Consider the following 21,757-nt stretch of genomic DNA (forward strand, 5'->3'; position numbering starts at 1 on the left):
TGGGCAGGACTGGAGATTATGCTAAGTGAAATAAGTCAAGCAGAGAAAGGCAATTATCATATGGTTTCACTCATTTATGGAACATAAGAAATAGGAAGATCAGTAGGAGAAGGAAGGGAAGAATGAAGGGGGAGGAAAGAGAAGGGGGAATGAGCCATGAGAGACTATGGACTCTGGAAAACAAACCGAGGGCTTCAGAGGGGAGGGGAGTGGGGGATTGGGATAGGCCGGTGATGGGTAGTAAGGAGGGCATGTATTGCATGGTGCACTGGGTGTTATACACAACTAATGAATCATGGAACATTACATCAAAAACTAAGAATATACTTATGATGACTAATATAACATAATAAAAAAATTATTTAAAAAAAAAGAAAAAAAGACTTTGCAGATAGTTTAACCACAATCAGTTAAGATGTTTTTTCCACCTGTTTCCTGCCATACCTTCCCTCCTGAAAGGACAGGGTATCAACCCAAGTGTATCAGAAGCAGTTAGCTGATCACTCCCTGCTTGGCTTCTAATATGCCATTATTTTTGTTCTCCTTTAGTCTGTTCATCTTCCCACCTGTCCCTGGAATAACCCAAACAGTCCTGTTCATATATTATTTACTCCCCAGATTTTAGGAATTGGCTCTCTCATAGTCACAATGAGATCCCAAATTAGCAGACATTATTCATATTCTGAAGACATTCAAAATTGTACTAGCAGTCCCAAGCTCCCAAGGATTCCAGAGGAAATATACATAAATGCCTACCTACTTGGGAGCTCCATATGGAAGTCTAAAAGCACTTTCAACTTACTATGCCCCAAACAACTCTTCCTCCCCAAACCATTTTTTTCAGTCCTAGCTCAGTAAGAACTATAGCCTTCCCATTGCTCAGGCCAACCCTTAGAATCCTTTATTTTGTATCTCCCACATCCAATCCTTCAACAAATCCTGCCATCTTGCTCTTCAAAAGCCATGTTTGCGGACTACCTCAACCACTCCCTTTTATCCTAGTCCTAGCCAAGATCACTTGCCTAAACTATTCCAACAGACTTGTTTCACTCCTTCCACCCTCGCCTCATTAAAGTTTATTTTGCTGACAAGACCCATGAACTTTTAAGTACTGGTCCCCCCTTCCTTCCACATACAAACATTTGATAAACTTACAAGCTTTTATCTTTCAATTACCCCAGAAGAAAGGACTGCTACCTCCCCGCCTCTGGGCAATGCTGAGGTTTCAGTGATCTTTTTTCAAAAAAATGTATTTCAACAATTTTACCTCTACTGCCTAGCTCACTGTAGCAAATCAATTACTTAGGAGACAGTTGTCTCAGGTTATATGCTGGATGCTCCTGTATATAGAAGTCACTTTATGTAACAAAAAAAGTTGTTTTTGAAATACAAAAACACTGGCATTTTTATCAGAGTTCAGCATGAATACTTTAACATAACTGAGGGAAATTAAGCCACATATGTTGAAGATGAACCGCTGAGAAAATAGTACATTTCTAAAAAGGAGATTTCTATAATCAATTGACCACTCCATTCACATTAAAGCACTCATAATCAGAGTATTTTTATTTTATGTACAATGAGTTGGCATTAAGGTAGGCATCTTGCATATCTGCAGTTAAGGTAGGTATCCTGGATGACCCATTCCAGGAAGTTCACTTAATCCAACTGAAAAAAAAAAGACAGGAAATGCATTAATTCAAAATGTTTAAATACCCATTTTATTCTCACAAACACTTGTTCTTATTATGGAAGAATGAGGTTTAAACTGGAAATCTGACCCACCCAAACTAGCTACCAAGCTCTAACTAGCTTAAATATTTACCGAATGCTTACAGCAAGCTATTCCACAAACCACAGCAGTTATACTTTAGATTGTAAACTTTAGTACTGGCATTCACTTCTTCCCTCAAAGAATTCCCCACTAGAAAAACACTACTACGTAAAATGATCTCTACTGAAACCTCAGGTTGGTTAAGTAGGTAACTAATTACACAGCCAATATTTTGGTATTCAATGTCTGACAAACACTACTACAGGAATCATGCATAAATTAACTCACTTAATCTTAACCTCTGAGAACTGGGGACACAAAGTCATTAGCTCAAGAGCCTGAGCCCATTCTCATCACTGATACACTCACTACCTCCCACCCCACTGAGTGAGATGTATGAACTTCCACACTGTCACAAGGATATACCTGCTAAGTGTTTGATCAAAACTAAACGTCTGAACTTAAGATACGTTGTGTCTACGAGAGATCATACTTCAACGGCAGTAACTGTATCTCAAAGAACCAAGAAAGTGGTAGTCTTCACCACAGGGGGCAGAAAACACTCTAGCACTTAACTGATTTTTAGGAGTCAAGACAGCGCCACGTATACATATTAACTAATTTTTGCAACAATCTTCCCATTTATTTTTCTCAGGCAGAAAAGGAACTTCATGTGACTGAACTAAAGTCATAGGACTATTATTAAATAGACGGCTTCTATCTGAATCCTACGGCGGTCTCTCTGGCCCCCATCCTCAAGTTCATTCCAGTATATGATGCTATCCCACATTTCAGGGCAATAGCCAACACATGTATGTTGCTGGAAAATGTCTAGATACGATTAAAGGGATCCAAAACTTAATTTCCAGTGATTTCTAAAACTGACAGGCACTGGTAAGAAGGAGTTAGACTGTAAAGTCTATCCCATCACCCTCACTGCCAAAACTCTTCAACAGTGCCGTCCGATACCCCAAAAAGCCCCGCTAACAACTAAGACAACGACGAAAACAGTGCTGGTCGGAAGCTCCAAACAAGAGAATATCTGAACGTTCCCCGCTCCCAGAACCGGGAGAAGGCATCCGCGGCCGCGTACCTTAATGAAGCCTATATCCTTCGCGTACTGACGGAAACACTGGCGGCACATATTGAGGCCGTATTTCCGGATCAGACCGTGCCGGTTGGAGCACACGCGGCTGTAAGGAGAGACATGGCGTTACTGCAGCCGCAGAAATGGAAGGATTCCGCACTCGGGGACCACCACCCGCACCGCCGGTCTTCCCCGACCCGTCAGAGGCCCGTAATGGCGGCAGTCCCGGCTCCAGACTCGCTCTACCCCCACGCGGCGGCGGCTCCTCTCCATGAGCGTTCTGGCCGCGTCACAACCCAGTGCAACCCTTCCCTAAAACCACATTCTGTTTCTCACCAAGAACGAGAACCCTGGCCAAATTTCCTCGGATGGCTCCAGTAGAGCTGCTGGTGACCCATCTTGCTCTCTCGGATGCAACGAGGCAAAAGGAAGGAGCCAGCGAACGCATGCGCTCTTCAAATTTTTGAGACACGGTTTACCCAGAATGCAGTGCTGACAAATGACGCGGGCGCTGTGCGGCTCCGCTGTTTAGAGTGAATCGAGAGCTCTTGGAAACGTTCCAGGCCGGCACGGCTGATGACGTCACCGCAACTCAGCCTCTAGTCTCAACTTGCGCTGCTCTCGAGCGCCGGGCGCGGTGGCGCGCGCCTGTAGTCCCAGCTACTCGGGAGGCTGAGGCAGGAGGATCGCTTGAGCCCAGGAGTTCTGGGCTGTAGTGCGCTATGCCGATCGGGTGTCCGCACTAAGTTCGGCATCAATATGGTGACCTCCCGGGAGCGGGGGACCACCAGGTTGCCTAAGGAGGGGTGAACCGGCCCAGGTCGGAAACGGAGCAGGTCAAAACTCCCGTGCTGATCAGTAGTGGGATCGCGCCTGTGAATAGCCACTGCACTCCAGCCTGGGCAACATAGCGAGACCCCGTCTCTTTTGAAGCCCTAAAGAATGAATTTTGAACTCCTGAGAAATAGATAATTTTGTGATCTAACTATGCTTTCACCGCCTGACCCATTCACATTTTTCAAATTAAAATTTTAAACTTGGAAAAAGGACTTTGCCTCGACTCAGCACTGACACCTGCTGGGATAAATTAACAAAATAACTTAGACTCGGCTGTAATAATTAGGAGTCAACAGTAGGAGTTTCTCTTCTGTTAAACAGAATACATTTTCAAAGCCGTTTCTTGTTCTCTGGTTGAAGGACACACTTTTAGAGATACCACCTACAACAATCAAGAGAAATAACAGGGTTAGTGTGTTTGATATTTAAATGTAATTGAATATAAGTTAGAAACAAGTTGCACAACATATGTTGCTTTGACCGGATGATTTGGTTACAACTACTGAAAAATAAATGCCATCTGATAATCTGCTGAAAGATGATCTCCTGAAAGATGTCTAAATTCCAAATGGACGTTTATAATGTCTCTAGATAAACCTAAAACTGTGCATGGTTCCAAAATCAAAGCTTTAACTAGATCTACAAAATGTACCGCAGGGTGAAATAATCAATAAAATTTTACACATGAATTCTTATGGTAAAACTGAAATACAGCACTTCTTGAGATATGTTATTTCAGGATTGGGGGTGCCCCGCCCATTCATTAAATTAGGTACTTTGGTGCAAGATGAAGGAAGAAGGCAAGTCAGAAATTAAAAAAAACAGGTACGACTTGATTCCTATTCTTAAAACTTGCAGATGTAGGGAAGAAAATGGGATTTTCTTAAAGACCCCTTCCATCCGGTTTCAACTTGTGTGACTCAATGACCTGTATACAACTAAGTAAGCAGAACACTCTGTGTCGTATGATGGATGTACTCATGGTGTACAAGAGGAGCAAAGAAGAGAGAAATTAATTCCAGCTTGAGGTATATTTAAGATGCCTTTGAAGTAAACCTTCAAGAGTGGGATTTTTGCAGGCAGCAGGAGATGGAATGCCTGGTGACAGGTGACAGGAAGAGTTTGAGCCAAAGAATGGAGTTGGGGAAGGTGAACAATCTCATGTAACTAGAGTTGGGGATGCACAAAAACCTTACTGGCAGGTAAAACAAACATACTTTATCATAAAGCCTGATTGTAGGGGGTCAAATGTCAAACTTCCAGTTTTCCTGGAATTTATATCAGTCATTGATCTACAGTTTCCAAAATTCATGTATCTCTCAAAAGTTAATCTAACATTTCCCCATCTATAGGCTTCTCAGAGCTTTCCTAGATGGTGTACATAATTTTTAAAAGACTACAATGGTTCCGAGATCAATTCCATAAATATTTCAACACTTTGATAAGAATCCTTTGGACCTAAAAAAGTGTGAACTCATTTAAAAGCAAAAAGGAAAAGGACAAACAAGAACCAATTAGTTACAGTTGAACAATCTGCCAAACTATCTTGATATTCAAGTAGTTCTTAATGTTGAAGCCAATGCTTACTGGCCATTCCAAAAATCCTAGAGTCTTAAGAATAATGCTAACTCTACTCTGCCTGTGCTCTGTAAGTGGAACAACAAAGCCTAGATGACAGCATATCCATTTATAACATGGCTTACTGAGTATTTTAAGCCCACTGTTGAGACATATGCTCAGAAAAAAGGATGCCTTTCAAAATATGACTGTTCATTGACAATGCCCCTGGTCACCCAAGAGGTCTGATGGAGATGTACAATGAGATTGATGTTGTTTTCATGCCTGCTAACACAACATTCATTCTGCAGCCCATGGATTAAAGGAATCATTTCAACTTTCCAGTCTTTTTATTTAAGAAATCTGTTTTGTGAGGCTGTGGCAGCCATACATAATAATTCCTCCACTGGATCTGGGGAGAGTAGATTGAAAACCTCCTGGAAAGGACTCACTATTCTAGACGCCATTAAGAACATTTGTGATTTGCGGCGGGGGGGGGGGGGGGGGAGTCAAAATATCAACATGATCAGGACTTTGGAAGCTGATTGCAACCTTGAGTTCTAGCACTATTTGTTGTCACACTGACCATCCAGAGGTCGTAAGCAAATCCCTTTATTCTTTTCGGCCTCTGTTCCCTTTGTAAAAAATGAAAGAATCAAATTGGAATATCTGTAAACTATGTCTCAGCACTCAGAGTTTAGCTTCTGTGACAGGAAACTCTTTAAAAGAATTTAATGCGACAACAGTGTAGATGGTGGATCATTGCATTAGCCGGTTAGCTGATCCCTGCCTCTAGGCTTTCTCTACCTCCAAAGTAATCTCTTTACTGACCACAGTAACCTTTCTAAACACGTCTGAATTTTATCCCCTGTTGACATTTTTCAGTGGTTTCCCAGAACTTTCAGGCTACAGTTCAAAGGTCCTGGTTTAGCAAACAAATTCTTTTCATCATCTGGCTACTTTCCACTCCTTTAATGTCTGACATTTATCCCACTGTAGTATAATTGCTGGTTTGCTTGTCTCTCCTAAACACTGCAAAATCATCTCTGCCTTCTAAACATCTAACGCAGGTGCTGGCATACAGCAAAAACACTATAAATATTAAATACATGAATAAGTATTGAAGTAAGAAGACCTGGTAAGTTTAGGAATAGTTCTGGAGGGAAGTAATGCTGCTCTCAAATGACATGGTACCACTAACAAGGGAAAGGTGGGTATTAATTAGGGAATCATAGCGGAAACACAACTTATAAGGCCTAATTAAGGAGCATCAACAGGGGCAGGGTAGCACTATATAGGTCTAATGCTTAAGTGTTAATTTGTTAACTATTTAGCTTTTTTGAATTTAATGAAGTTTATGATTAAAAAACCAACTCTAAGATCTGGTCCCAATGTGCTAGGGCAAACAAATCTACGCTGTCCATACATTATGAACTCACTGTTTAATAATATGATGTTGACGAGGGAACAGAAGGCAAGCTGGGGACAAAGCAGAAGCTGACATCCCACAAACCTTCCCCCAAGATGGGAAATGTGTGGCCTTCCTCAGGCACTCCTGGCTGCCCTAAAGGAAAAACAAATAGTTGCCTTGTAGAGATCCCAGTCCTGCAAGACCTGAGTCTCCCTCAGTTTACAAATGTCCTAGTGATTTACACAGAAGAAGCTTTCTTAGCAATAGCCTAACTTCTAGAGACCCATAACTCAGTTTCCTGAAGGCCTAACATCACCCTCCCCTCCATAAAATTGAGGGAGGCTGAGGCAGAAGGAAATGTAAATAAAACTGAGTTTCTTTTAAACCTGCAGCCCACTGATAAGGACGCGTGATAGGAGGAATGTAATATTCCTCCAAGAAGCTCCCAACTATTCTTACAACATGTTAATGCCTTACCTAGACGGGTAAACAGCCTTAACTTGACAATAGCAAGGCCTCTGGTATCCTGTGGGTCTCCTTTAACATATGAAAGAAACCTCCCTTTTTCCTTACTTCCCCCAACCCCTTAGTATATAATCAGCCACCTCGCGCAACCTGGGGCAGCAGCTCTTTCTGCCCACGGATCCTGTCCCCGTGCTTTAATAAACCACCGTTTTACACCAAAGACATCTCAAGAATTCTTTCTTGGTTGTTGGCTCCGGACTCCACCCCACTGAACCTCACCTATGTTCCAAGACTACATGTTTGAACCCAATTGAGCCACAAACCTAAGTGAGTCAAGTTTACTATGGGTGCAAGTGAAGGGGGAAAAGTCAGAGATTCAATTAATTGTTGAATTCTGTATGCACCGGAAATCCCAGGGAAATTAAAAAAAAAAAAAGGTAATTTTAAGTGCAATTGAATTTTCAAACTTCTGAAAAGGAGAACAAGATGTTAAAGATAGCTAGTGGAAACTGAACTGGGTTTTGAAAGATTAATAGGATCAGTTAGTATGAACAAAACAGAGGGGAGGAAATAAGTGTAGTATGCAGGCCAGGAAGAAGAGAAACCCAATTTTACAGAAGGAAAACTAATCTAGATGTCACTTCTTTGATTCATTTTGTTAAAAACTGTAGCCCACTTTAAAATGCCTTGTATTTCCATGTTCAGTGAGTCTGCAATTAAAGTTAGTTGAAATAATAAACAGTAGAGGAGATCAACAGGCAGACTTTATTTGTATGGTAGTAAAGACAGAAGTGTGGATGGGTAATCAAAGAAAAAAATTTTTAAATAACTTCTACACCCAATATGGGGCTCAGACTTACTACCCTGAGATCAAGAGTCCAATGCTCCACCAACTAAGTCAGCCAGGCGCTCCTAAAGAATCTTTTGCTTCATGAACAGTCCAGAAAGAGCACAATAAATGTCATATCCAAGTATTTCAGCAATTAAAAATGGGGAAACTGAGGGGAAGATGGGGAGGGGGGTAGGGAGAGAGATGAGATCTCAAAAACTGATACTTTTTTTTTTTTTTACTTTCAGTCCAATATTACTTTATGTCATCTTATTTAAATATTTTGGGAAGCACACAGGTTTGTTGAGAATCTGGCAACCAGGAAGATACGTTTTTGGCCCTACACACTGATGTAGGAGACAAAGGCAAAAGGAAATGTAGATAAAATTCAATCGCCTTGTAACCTACAGCCCATTGACGAACACTTGAGATTGGTAGCATATAACATTCCTCTGGGATCTTGAGTCTTCTTTAACATGTGAAAGTCCTTTTGGAACTTCCCTTACCTTTACTTCCCCTAATCCCAAAATATATAATCACTTGATCCTCATAATCCCAGGGGAGTGGGCAGCAGCAGGTAGCTGCTGGGGCAGCTCTTCTGCCCACTGGTCCTGTCCCCACACGTCAGGAAGACCACCATTTTGCACGGACGATGTCTCAAGAATTCTTTCCAGACCCCACCACCAACAACAACATTCAAAAACTACACCAATGCCATCGTTCTACTCTAAAATCACCTTGGAAGTGTTAAGTAACTTTCATATATTTAAATTATTTAGCATCTTATCACTGAATCTGTGCTTCAACAATCCAGGTAACACCAAATAGAGGGTTGAGGCTTTGTTATTGTTGTTGTATTCTTGGGTTTTGTACATTTCTATTCTAATTAAAATTACATCGGTTTATACATTTAAGATTTTCCCAACTCCCAGCTGTCCCTGGAAGTTCAGAGTATATTTAACATGCTGGTGTTTTATTATTTTTTTTACTCAAAGCGCTTAAGGGGGTGATTCCTGTAAAGTCTGTCTTTGAAAACTCTATAAGGTGTCGTTTTAGTTTAGTTTTGTCTCCCTCTGGCCATGAAATTAACTGTTGCTTAATGCGGTGTTGTGTTTTCACGCTCTACATGCAAGAATAGTAAATAGGGGAAAAAAAAGTACTGCTTTATTATGTTAATCACTAAGAACCAATTACATTTTTCAGAATGAGAATCAACAGATAACACTTCAGGTTCAACATGTTGTAAACAGGGATGCTCACTTAACCATAAATCATTATATTGTCATAAATTGAAAATCGGTATTTCTGTAAGTCATTTCACATTTGCGAAAGTACAGCTCAAACGAAATGAACGTTTAATAAAAGGCCGGGACTAGGGTGAGGCGAGAGAGGCGTCTAGGGCACAAAATTTAAGGAGACGGGACTACCACCCTGAGAGCACCTCCCTCGCCCCACTAAGGCCTGGCCCTCCATTAATAAATGTAATAAGGAGTCCGAAGGGCATATGGGTTTTTTTTACGGTCTTCCCAAGTGTCAGATGCAGTTAAGCCAGTCAGTCCATCCAACCTAGTAGCGGTTACAAAATGAGCATTTGTTCGACAGAAACTGCCAAGTCAAATATTGTCCTATCAAATTAGTTCTGACGTGCAGGTGTTGCCTCCGGAGTGAGGGGAGCCACCAAAACCGAAACAAACACCAGGTCATCAGAGCCGGGAAATGCCGCGCCCTGGCTGGCAAATGGGCAGCTCGTAAGGTCCCAAGTCCCGAAGCCTGGTAGGTAAAGAGACTTTCCCTTTAACAGAGGGGCACCCGCTTCTCTTTGGGAAACTCAAAGACCCAACAAGTGCGGGAAACCCGTTAAGTGTCAACAGCGGAAACTGGAAGTCCGCCCCAAACAATACCACCTGCGCCGCCACCCGCAAGCGTTCCTGGGAAAGGACGTTGCGCCTTCGCCAGTCGCCGGTATCGGGAGGCGCGAGCCGAATCCTCGGGCGGCCGGTATCGGCGCTTCGCCGACCCACAGCCCCAGTCAGGACTCGGCCCTGAAAGTGAAAGGGGGGGCGTCGTCCCCGCACACCCACAGAGCCGCTGTTGTGAGAAAACCCGAGCTGTTGTCACCCCGAGCAGGCAGGCATATCCGGGGACAGCCCGCACGCTCCAGGACCCCGGCGGCGGCGCGGCGGGAAGGGGGAAGTTTCAAAGCCGACTTGTGGACCTGTTTGCCGCTGCTCCGGCGAAATGAAGCTGCACTGCGACGTCGAGGTCGTCAGTCGGCATTTGCCGGCTCTGGGAATGAGGAACCGGGGTAAGGGCGTCCGGGCGGTGTTGAGCCTCTGTCAGCAGACGCCCAGGAGTCAGCCTCGGGCTGGGGCTCGGAGCGACCGAGGCGGCCCGCACCCCACCTGCCTGCTCATCTGCACCCTGAAGGACAAGCGCGGTACCCGCTACGAGGTGCGTAGACCGAACCGGCCCTGCCTCGGGAGTTGGCACGAGCTCTTCCCCTTCGGGCCTCGCTTGCTCGCCGGTTCCAGAGGCTGGAGCCCGTCCGGGGTGGGGATGGGGGGGACCTGAGCCCCACCACCACTCCGAGTCCTGAGCGCCTCTCTTCGGACCCGAAAGAGGAAAGCTTTTGAGAGGGCACCTTCTCTTTAGTTTTCTTTCCCCATTTCTTTGGCTTTAAGTTGACAGCCTTTCTATTTAATAGTAGATGGTAACCCTGCCCTTTTAAGGCCTCTGGAAACTCGGTCTGCGTGAAACTAAACTTTAAATGAGACAGCATTCCAGTTTAGGGGACCAGTAAAATAATTGCACTTTCGTTCAATAAGTTTTTTCCTCCCGCAGTATTTTCGCTAGCTTTTTTTTTTTTTTTTTTTTTTTGAGGCTTTAAGTGATGATGGATACTGTCCAAGGTCGCTAGACCGGATTAGTATAGTAGTAAAGCAGTAATGCTTTGGGTTGCATCTTGATATTTTTATTAATGTTACTGGTTAGTGCATCTCTTTCTCTCTCTCTCTCTCTTTTTTTTTTTTTTTCCTTAAACGTTTAATTTCCTAAGACTTGATTTTCTAGGGCCAGGGCTTTTTCTCATCTACATAGCAATAGTAAACTCTCTAAAAACAGTTGGAAGTTGAAATGGGATTTTCAAAACACAAGTTTTATAAAATTCTTTTTTCTTCATTTTACAAGGAACGATGTTATTTTGTCAAAATGACTGGAATAACCTTGTGTCTCCTATAAAGTCGAGGGGGCAACTCATCTCCCACCCTTGCATCTGACTCTTGTCTGGATTTTATAGTTTCTGGGATTATTTCCCTCATAGTGTTGTACTCCATAGTGAATACTTTTAGTTGAGGGAGGGGTTTATTACATCTCATTCAGAGACACTTAATAATTGATATAGGCAGTTGAAAGTGTACATAATTTCTCCCTTTCCATGGAATCAACTCATATGATCTTTAAACTTGAAAGGACTTCAGCAATCACCCAACATTTTATAGGTTAGAAGACGGTAAGGTGACAGAAGCAAACTCATAACAAGAATTGTGTCTCCCTTTTCTTCGCCATTGTCTCCCCAAAACCTCTTTCCTGCCCAGCTCGGTTACTGTCTATTTTTAAAGTCTGTAATGATCTCTTCCTTAAAACTTAAGGTGCACTAATAATTGTAGGTGGTAATCCTAATCAAAAGTTTTTTGTGAACTGCGAGTTGAAGATTTAGTGTGTGCAGGATGCAGTGCTAGATGCTGTGGGAGATAAACGTCATTTAGTCACTATCCTTCTAAGTCTAGAAAGGAAGAATAGAAGCACTGGTAGTGCTTACAATACAAGGTGGGCTATGATAAATGCTATAGTAAGGGTAAAAGTAGAATAGTATAGTATCAAAAAGCGAAATGAATTTGGTTAGAGAGGCCTGAGAAAGTTGTTTCTTTTTTTTTTTTTTTTTTTTTTTTAAGATTTAATTTTTGTGGGGCGCCTGGGTAGCGCAGTCGTTGGGCGTCTGCCTTCGGCTCAGGGCGTGATCCCGGCGTTCCGGGATCGAGTCCCACATCGGGCTCCTCTGCTGGGAGCCTGCTTCTTCCTCTTCCACTCCCCCTGCTTGTGTTCCCTCTCTCGCTGGCTGTCTATCTCTGTGAAATAAATAAACAATCTTAAAAAAAAAAAAAAGATTTAATTTTTGCAAGAGAGAAAGAGAAAAAGTGTGCATGAGTCAGGGGGTGGGGGCAGAGGGAAAAGCAGGCTCCCCGCTGAGCAGGAAGCCTGATGCAGGACTCAATCCCAGGACCCTGGGATCATGACCAGAGCCGAAGGCAGACATTTAAACCAACTGAGCCACCCAGGCACCCGAGAAAGTTTTTGTAGAAGAGGTGGTGGCACAGGGCTTGGGAAATAGTAGGTGCTCAGTAAACATTTGTCAGATGAATTAAAGTGGTGTTGTTCCTGGGCCCTGAAGACTAGGTATTGGTGCTAAGTGTGGAAGTACCTCGGGGATCTTTCTTACACCAACTTTTCCGTTCCGTGGTTCAGCTACTGCTCATCTCACTGTGATTTCCGAATCTGTATCTTTAGCTAGTCCTCTCCCTTAATTTGCAACTTGAATCTTCTGTCAATTGGAAATCTTCACTTAGATGTGTTATAGCATTTCAAACTCAAAGATATCTAAACATTAATTTTCTTTGCCACCCCTTAATTTGCTTTTCTGATGGTGTTTTGCAACTCATTAAAAGTGCTCTGCTTTTGGGGCGCCTGGGTGGCACAGTTGGTTGAGCATATGCCTTTGGCTCAGGTCATGATCCCAGGGTTCTGGGATCAAGCCCTGAGTCAGGCTCCAAGGAATTTGCTTCTCCCCCTCCCTCTGCCCCTCCCCACCTCGTTCTCGCTCGCGCTCTCTCTCTCTCAACAGATAAATAAAATCTTAAAAAAAAAATAGTGCTCTGTTCTATCCAGAAACCTTAAAGCTTTTGCATTCCCACATCTAATAAAATATTGAATCCTTTCAATTCTATCTCCTGATTATATTTCAGATTTTCATACCTCCTTCTATCCCAACTGCAGTCTAAACCACCATTACCCATTGCTGGCTAGTCTCTTAAAAGATACTCCTATTTCTACCCGCCCCCATCCCAATCTCCCCTCCCCCGAAGTTCATTCTTACACTGTGGTTAAAGGGAACTTATCAAAATGTAGATGTATGTTCCCAGCTTCATGTCATTCAGTGGATGTCATTTGCAGAATAAAATCCAAAATTCTTCACATGGTTAACAAAATCTTTCACCATTCAGTCTGCCTGTCCTGGTTCACTTTCCTCTTTTCACTGAATCCTTCAGCCATACTGAACTTCTTTCAGCTCCTCACAGCTGCCAAGCTCTCTTGCCTGCAAGGCTTTGCACACATTTTTCCTTAATCGGTATGCTATTCCCTCTCTTTCCCCAGTATCTTCACTTGCCCAACATCTCCTGATCCTTCAGTTCTCACCTTTAAGTTCACCTTCTTTTCCTTACACCAGGTAAGATTCTTTTGCTATAGAGCAATCTGTACTTCCCTTATCTTAATATTTGTTATGCTTGTAATTATTTATTTAGTAATTGTCTGTCATCATACTGACAACTTTATAAATGTAATTACCATGTTGATTTTATTCACAACTATTGTTTCAAGCCCCCTGTCGTAGTACTTGGTACAGAGTGGCTTCTTAGTAAATAGTTGTTGAAGTCTAAAGCAGAAGCGACATTTGTCATTAAAAATTTTGAGCACCTATTATGTGTCATCACTGTTGTGGTTCCGTGGATACAGTAGTGAACAAAGGAAACAAGGTTCCTGATTTCATGGAGTTTATAATCTTGTGGGAGGTGTGTCCAGTCGAGACTAATGGACTGAAGAAGGCAAGTAACTACTATTGACAGCTCCTACTACGGTCACATAGTTGGAATGGGAGAAGAGGAACATTCTCCCAAACGGGACTCACAGGAAAGGGTTACTGGGCTGATAACACAGTTATATCTACCAGAAGCTAGATAAGAAATGTAGCTAGCCAAATGCAAAAAACAAAACAAAACAAAAAAAAACCCAATGAAATTAAAACTAAAACTTAAAACCACAAAACACCCAGAGTTGAGTAAAAGCCTGGCAAAGTGACTATCACATTCTAGCTGTAATAAATATTACTGAATAACAATTCCTGGTTTTGTCCTTTTTTTTCTCATTGGTTTTAAGCAGCTAAAGGAGAACATTGAGCAATTCTTCACCAAATTTATGGATGAGGGGAAAGCTACTGTTCGGTTAAAGGAGCCTCCTGTGGATATCTGTCTAAGTAAGGTATGGTATTAAACACATTAATGGTCAGGCTGGTTGGCTGTATTTTCTTTATAGAAGAGCCTGTTTGAGCATCCTGATATCCCACTTAGCTGAATAGGGCTGGACACTTGGCAGATGTGTTTGAAGAACCAATGGCAGCTTCTCTGGCATGCTGGCCCTAGCTCTAAAAGTGCAGAGAGCCTAGTAAGGCTATGCAGGATGCGGAGGAAGGAGAATGACTTGTTTCTGTGCTCCAGATGGAGCCTTAAGTGTTCTTAGAGGGGAACTCTATAAGGCCAGTGGCACAAGTCTACATTTTGCCAGCATAATAAGGTTGCAAATCTAAATTTGGTATAAAAAAGAAGATAAAATGCAATTAGGACAATTTTTGGGGGGTATTTTATTATTTTAGAAAATACTTAAACCATTAAAATAAAATTTTTTTAAAGATTTACTTATTTATTTTAGAGAGACAGTGAGAGAGCACGAGCAGGAGGGGCAGAGGGAGGGAGAGAGACTCTCAAGCAGAGTCCGAGCTGAGTGTGGAGCCCGACGTGAGGCTCGATCTTATGACCCTGAGATTACAACCTGAGCCAAACCCAAGATTTGGATGCTTAATGGACTTAAAGCCACCCAGGCGCCCCTAAAGATTTTATTTTTTAAGTAATCTCTACACCCAATGGGGGGCTCAAACGCACAACCCCAAGGTCAAGAGCTGCACGGTTCACCAAATGAGCCAGCCTGGTGCTCCATCTCAGTTCATCTTAAACCCAAGTCTTTTTTTTTTTTTTTTTAAGATTTTATTTATTTGACAGAGGGAGAGCACAAGTAGGGGAAGAAGAGGAAGAGGGAGAAGCAGGCTCCCCACTGAGCAGGGAGCAGTACACAGGGCTGGATCCCAGGACCTTGGGATCATGACCTGAGCCACACGGGCACCCCAAACCCAAGTCTTTTTTTTTTTTTTCTTCAAAGATTTTTATTTATTTATTAATTTATGAGAGAGAGAGAGAGTAGAGAGGGTCAGAGGGAGAAGCAGATTTCCTGCTGAGCCGGGAGCCTTATGCGGGACTCGATCTTGGGACTCCAGGATCATGACCTGAGCTAAAGGCAGTAGCTTAACCAACTGAGCCAGACACCCTCCAAACCCAAGTCTTAAGTGGATTCTTTTCACGCTTTCTCGTTTTATTTTATGCTCTTTTGATCCCCTTTGAATGGTTCTCTTTAGAGTGTGTCTTTCAACATAGTCTTTTTTCAAAAACTTTCAAAGTTTTAGTATCTATGTTGAAATTTAGTCAAAATAAAATACTAAAAAATTTATTTTTACAGCCATTTTCAAGAAATGATCGCACCATTTTGCATGTATAACTTTACAGAATTTATTATAGGATGAATTAGCATTCATGTATTATCTAAAATGGAGTTTATAATTGTACGGCTTACTTTTATTTATTCAGGCCAATTCCAGCAGTTTAAAGAGTTTCATTTCAGCTGTGAGACTGGCTCATAGAGGTTGTGACATTGAAGCACCACTTTCAACCTTCACACCAGTGAAGACTTCAGAATTTGAAAAATTTAAAACTAAAATGGTTATCACATCCAAAAGGGACTATCCTCTAAGCAAGAACTTCCCATATTCTCTGGAACATCTTCAGACTTCTTATTGCGGGCTCGTTCGAATTGATATGCGTATGCTTTGCTTAAGAAATCTGAGGAAATTAGACTTGAGTCATAACCATATTAAAAAGCTTCCAGCTACAATTGGAGACCTCATCCATCTTCAAGAACTTAACCTGAATGATAATCACTTGGAGTCATTCAGTGTAGCCTTGTGTCAGTCTACGCTCCAGACATCACTTCGGAGTTTGGATCTTAGCAAGAACAAAATTAAGGCACTTCCTGTGCAGTTTTGCCAGCTCCGAGAACTTACAAATTTGAAACTTGACGATAATGAATTGATTAGATTTCCTTTCAAGATGGGACAATTGACAAACCTGCGTTTCTTGTCAGCAGCTCGAAATAAGCTTCCCTTTTTGCCTAGTGAATTTAAAAATTTATCCCTTGAGTACTTGGATCTTTTTGGAAATACTTTTGAACAACCAAAAGTCCTTCCAGTTATAATGCTGCAAACGCCATTAACTTTATTGGAATCCTCTGCACAAGCCGTATTATATAATAGGTAAGACTTTAATAGTCATAACGTGGTGTCTTTGTTAGCATTCTAGTATTCTCATCATCCTCATTGTAATAGTCACAGTCTTTAACGTAGTTTACAATGCTGTGCACAAATTGACCCCTTGCTCCAGTGACCTTCTTGGTGCTCCTTACCTCTGCTTGGAATGCTTTTCTTCCAGAAGATTCTATAGATCACTTTCATACTTCATTCGGTTCTCTTCCCAAGTGGCACCCAGAAAGGCCTTTCCTACTCTATTTAAAGTTTGATCCCGCACCCCCTTACATTGCTTGACTTTTTTGTCATAGGATTTATTACCCGGCCTTACATATTCTTGAACATTTGTTTTTCTGTCGGTTTTCCCCAGTAGAATGTAAGATCCATGAGGGCGTGGACTTTGTCTTATTACCCACTGTCGCCCCAGGGTCTAAAATGTGATACTCCCCTGTTCCTACCATACATTAGGCACTTAATTAATACCTGAATGAATGAATGAACAAATGGCAATTGTTTCTCAAAATGTGGTCTTCTGACCAACAGTATCAGAATCACCTAGGAACTTGTTAGAGATGCGAGGTTTTGAACCTCACTACAGACCTGTTGAATCAGAAATTCTGAGGGTGGGGTCCAGCCCTCTGTGTTTTGATCCGTCCTTCCGGGTAGTACTGATGCACTCTAAAGTTTAAGAACTGCAATCTGGCATAGCGGTCAAGTGTGGTCTTTGGAGTCAGACCTGAGTTTGATTCCTGGCTTCACCCCTTAGTGTGGCTTTCGCAAGGTATTTAACCTCTTCGATTCAATTTTCTCATCTGTGAAACAGGAACAGTTATATACACTTTACATAGTTGTGAAGATCAAGGAGCTAATGTAATGCCAAAGTATTTGGCGTATAGTAGGACTCAGTAGCTATTGGCTCTCTTCCCCTTTGAACACTAACTGCACTTGGTTTCATGAAACACCAAACTCCAGTTATTCATTTGGTTCATGCTTCTTGCATGTAGGAGACTAAGATGTAGACCAAATTATTATCAAATGCCTATAAAATAGCAAGAAGACCATATTTCAAAGACAGGATTGGTTTTTTAGTGGGAAGAGGGGTTCTTAAAAAAAAACAAAACAGACATTATGGGCCTAGAAAAATACACAGAATTTTGCATACAGCTTTATAATGCTCATGGACCCCGACTGAAATCAATCCAATCTTCCCTCCTCACCAGTTGTATTTAAGAGCTCTTAAAGTGGTGATTCTCAAACTTTATTTCACATTTGGAGTCACCTGAGGAGCTTTCAAAAATTCTGATGATTTGGGGCACCTGGCTGGCTCAGGACTGACATCCAACATAAAAAAGTGGAAGGAAAAAATAGGTGATCAAAATATGATATAATAGGGAAGGTAGAGAAGTAATCTGTTAGTGCTGAATGATTTAGCATTGTAGTATTTACATTTTTTTTTAAAAAGATTTTATTTATTTATTCGACAGAGATAGAGACAGCCAGCGAGAGAGGGAACACAAGCAGGGGGAGTGGGAGAGAAAGAAGCAGGCTCATAGCGGAGGATCCTGATGTGGGGCTCGATCCCGTAACGCCGGGATCATGCCCTGAGCCGAAGGCAGACGCTTTAAACACTGTGCCACCCAGGCGCCGCTAGGTTGTTTTTTAAACTTGACCTCTACTAATACAGGTTCTTGTAAGGTGGCCTTAACTTTTACTAATGTGTAATTTTACATGTTTTCAGCTCACTTGTTACAAAAAGAATATAGATCCAAAGCTGTGAGAGTAATGTCTTTATCTAGCTGCTGGTAAATTGCCCTAACTACTGGTTACAAACAAAGTTATGGTCTATTAGAAAAATATGTGGGAATTTAAATTATGTTAGATAGAAAATACAGTTTTTAACTGTTACCTGTTTCCTTAGGCTATAACCAACAGCCTGAAAGAGATTAACATAAACATGTGGTAGACACTTTCTAGCACAGTTTTTTAAAAAATTGTTATTTATGCAAGCAACAAATTAGTACATGTGAAAAAAATGAATTGCAAACAAGGCTGGTCCCTAATTCCTTATGAAAAGGAAACTATTTTTTATTTGGTATGTATCTTTTCAGACTTTGTCTAATAGGATTTTGAACCCCAGTTTAAATTATGAGTGGGTTTTATTTGTTGAAAACATCTGAACTATTATGTGCCAGCCTAGGCTAGGGACTAGAGAACAAAGAATAGACTCTGGGAGACAAAGTGACTTGAGGCATGGCTGAGTTTGGGGGAAGGAGTTGGACAGTGGGCAGGCAACCTCAAGAGACCATGTTAGAGTTGCTCATAGATAAGGGTAGAGTTTGACTTGATTTTAATTGCATTGGGCACCATTGGAAGTTTGAAGCAGGAGGGTGAGCGATTTAAGCGGGGTGAGGTCAGTCTTATTTGCTCAGCCGGTAAAGTAAAACAATACCCCAAACAATATGTGTTTTAAATCTGTTTCACAGTTTAAAAGTCCCTTTTGAACAGTGGATGCCTAGGAGAGTATTCAGCTTTATTTACATAAATATTTCTTCACAGATGGAACTCAGTAATTATCCCATTACCATTATGAGTATTGTATAACAGAACTATACCTTGAAATGATCATGTTATACTGGTCATACAGTGTAGACCCATATAGGACAGATGACTCTCTTCATTCTATTCCGTGGGTTTTGTTATTAAGTGACAGTGCTAAAAGATACTTTATGGAGTAGTGTAGATCCTCTTAGGTTTACAGTATGTCATATGGTGTTTTTAGTATATTTTCCTCATTTTTAACTGTTTGGAAGAGAGGACAATATACTGAGTCACTTAATAGAGTAATCTTATTTTTTCCATGGTTATAATTCAGTGTCCAGTAATTCATGACCTAATACATGAAGTTCTGAATCTAATAAAGTATTAAAAAATATTTTTTAAACTTTTTTTCCCAATAGGATTCCATATGGCTCTCATATCATTCCTTTTCATCTTTGCCAAGATTTGGATACTGCAAAAACCTGTGTCTGTGGAAGATTCTGTCTAAACTCTTTCATTCAGGGAACTACTACCATGAATCTACACTCTGTTGCTCACACTGTGGTCTTAGTAGATAATATGGGTGGTACTGAAGCACCTGTTACCTCTTTCTTCTGTTCTCTAGCCTGTTATGTAAATTCCTGTGATATGTTAAAGTAATAGGTGATCCCACAGAAAGAAATTCCATTAAGTTACGGATCAGCTTGGGATTCATTCTTGTTTTAACTGTGTCAAACTGGAGAAAGGGAAGCTTTTTGTGTACTTGAGAGGAAGGTGTTACGCTAACATTTTCAATCATTTGACTGTAAAACCTTAATTTCATTAAAACCTATTTAATTTTATTGTGAGGAAACTTATCAGTTTTTTGCACTTGTGTTGATTTCATCTTAGTGTTTCCAGAATGGGTTGTGGGGTTATCTTTTAATGTTAAACAGATATTGATCCTATCACTCCGGTCATAGAATTTTCTTAATCTTGAATTTCAATTAAAGAAATTGAGTTCCTGTATGTAGAAAATATACCTTGGAGGACTAAGATAGTCTAAATTTTAGTGAAAACTTGTTTGGTATGAAACCACCTAAGTATACTACTTTTTGTGTTTTTCAGGTATATTGTTCTACATATGGTATTCTATATTCAAGCATAAAGTTGGAGTTGCTTTGGGATAAACAGACTTCAGCTTTTATAAGTTTTATAATATTACATAATCTTTGTTGTGATTTCTAAGTTTTTTAACTTTCAGAGTTGGAACAAGGTTTTAGGGTTGGTTAGGAGTAGAAAATTGCTACTTTTTACTGACTACATTCTGTATTATTTGAAGGTGGTTCTTTTTTGTTTATTATTTTAGTCACTTAATATTTCTGTGTTTTTAACTTAAAAAGTGGTACTACACCAGCTAAACTATGATGAGGATTTGAACTAGGGCGAAGGAATGGAAAATGAAGCTGCTTCAAAGAATTGTGGAAAATGGAATCAGTAGAGCTCCGTTCTGTTCATTCCCGTGGCCCTTCTTCAGATCCGCCTCTTTTTTAGATCATTGCAATAGCCTCATAACTGGTGTCTGGGAACACAGGAGGTAAAAGAGTAAAAGTTACTAGAGAAAACCCTCTCAGGTGTTAGCATAGCATTGTTGTTTTGGGCCTGGAGTTACAGCTAGTCTGTGTAAGACTATTTTTTATGGCTTAGGTAACCACTACTTCCTCTGTCCTAAAATATTTATTTGGAGCATTTTATTTTTTTCTGAAAATACAAGTATTCCTGAGTAAATACCGTTTTAACTGTTAGAAGATTTTTATTAAAACTTTCTGTATATGATCTCCAAAACAGTTTCTTAGAGTGGATTCTTTCGTCCAGAGGAGTGATTCTTGGGTGACCCTAAATTTGTATTGCCTGTGGTCAAATTCTTCCCATAAAAGATTTCTTTATAATTTCTAGTTTTCCATTAAAAAAAAATCATACATGTAATGCAAACATGGCTTAAATAAAAAGAGCTGCCATTTAGCTGCATCTTTGTTCCAGGTGTTTTACATACAGTATTTGATTTAATCCTCACAAATTACCCTAGGAGGTACCATGAACCCAGGAGGTACCATGAACCCAGGAGGTACCATGAACCCAGATCAGGGATTTTAAGCCCAGGCTTTATACGCCTTCTAAAGTTAATTCACTTTTACTGTTTAAAACCAAGAATTCTATAATTAAGTACAACGTCTTAGGAATTTCTAAACTCAAAATGGTGAGGGATTATCCATAAATATTATGTAACTACATTAAAACATGGTTCTCTTAAAGTGGCATATTTAACTTGTATCTGATTTTTACATGTTTTTGTAGAAAAAGTTTTTTTTTTTTTTTTTTTTTATTTGAGAGACAGAGCACGCACAAGCGGGGAGAGGGAGAAAGACTGCCCACTGAGGAGGGAGCCCAAAACTGGCTGGATCCTAGAACCCTAGCATCATGATCTGAGCCAAAGGCAGACACTTAACTGAGCCACTCAGGCACCCCAAAAGTTATTTTTTTCATCAACAAATGCAGATGTATCTCTGTTGGGACTACTTGCTAACCATCTGTTGCTCCTACACCCTAGCCCTTTGCATTATTCATCTATAAGCCATCCCATGTATCTTGGCCAACTTAAAATTCTTAAAATGCTGAATTTCTCATAACCCATACCCTTTGTCACTTTTCCTTCTATATGATACTCATGTTTTGCCTTCCATGGGTTACAAGGCTCACTTGAGTTCCAGCTTTCCATTCTATTTTCAGTGGTAACTGTGTACTTTCTCGAAGTTCCCAATAACCAA

At 40.9% G+C, this 21,757-nt stretch overlaps 2 protein-coding genes and 1 non-coding gene across 5 annotated transcripts; 2 read left to right on the forward strand and 1 right to left on the reverse strand.

Annotated features, from left to right (window-relative positions):
- Window positions 1-1,539: 1,539 nt before the first annotated feature.
- RPS29 (ribosomal protein S29) lies at window positions 1,540-3,358 on the reverse strand. Its single transcript, XM_045799246.2, has 3 exons — window positions 3,198-3,358; window positions 2,868-2,967; window positions 1,540-1,668 (listed from the first exon to the last, which is right to left on the reverse strand). The coding sequence occupies exons 1-3, from the start codon at window positions 3,257-3,259 to the stop codon at window positions 1,660-1,662; spliced, it is 171 nt and encodes a 56-aa protein (XP_045655202.1). The 5' UTR covers window positions 3,260-3,358; the 3' UTR covers window positions 1,540-1,659.
- A 130-nt stretch (window positions 3,359-3,488) lies between these two features.
- LOC148107139 (signal recognition particle RNA) lies at window positions 3,489-3,788 on the forward strand. The gene has a single exon (XR_015723128.1).
- A 6,131-nt stretch (window positions 3,789-9,919) lies between these two features.
- Window positions 9,920-19,810, forward strand: LRR1 (leucine rich repeat protein 1). Of its 3 annotated transcripts, none has more exons than XM_045799227.2 (4): window positions 9,920-10,411; window positions 14,168-14,269; window positions 15,703-16,424; window positions 19,373-19,810. In XM_045799227.2, the coding sequence occupies exons 1-4, from the start codon at window positions 10,199-10,201 to the stop codon at window positions 19,611-19,613; spliced, it is 1,278 nt and encodes a 425-aa protein (XP_045655183.1). In that variant the 5' UTR covers window positions 9,920-10,198; the 3' UTR covers window positions 19,614-19,810. The 3 variants fall into 3 exon arrangements, with proteins under 3 accessions (XP_045655183.1, XP_045655191.1, XP_045655198.1); XM_045799235.2 differs by having other exon boundaries at window positions 9,922-10,411; window positions 14,171-14,269; XM_045799242.2 differs by lacking the exon at window positions 15,703-16,424 and having other exon boundaries at window positions 9,922-10,411; window positions 14,171-14,269.
- Window positions 19,811-21,757: the final 1,947 nt, after the last annotated feature.

The sequence above is a fragment of the Ursus americanus genome, chromosome 35, assembly GCF_024610735.1.
Source record: "Ursus americanus isolate L20-20 chromosome 35, mUrsAme1.1.p, whole genome shotgun sequence".
NCBI classification, from domain to species: domain Eukaryota; kingdom Metazoa; phylum Chordata; class Mammalia; order Carnivora; family Ursidae; genus Ursus; species Ursus americanus.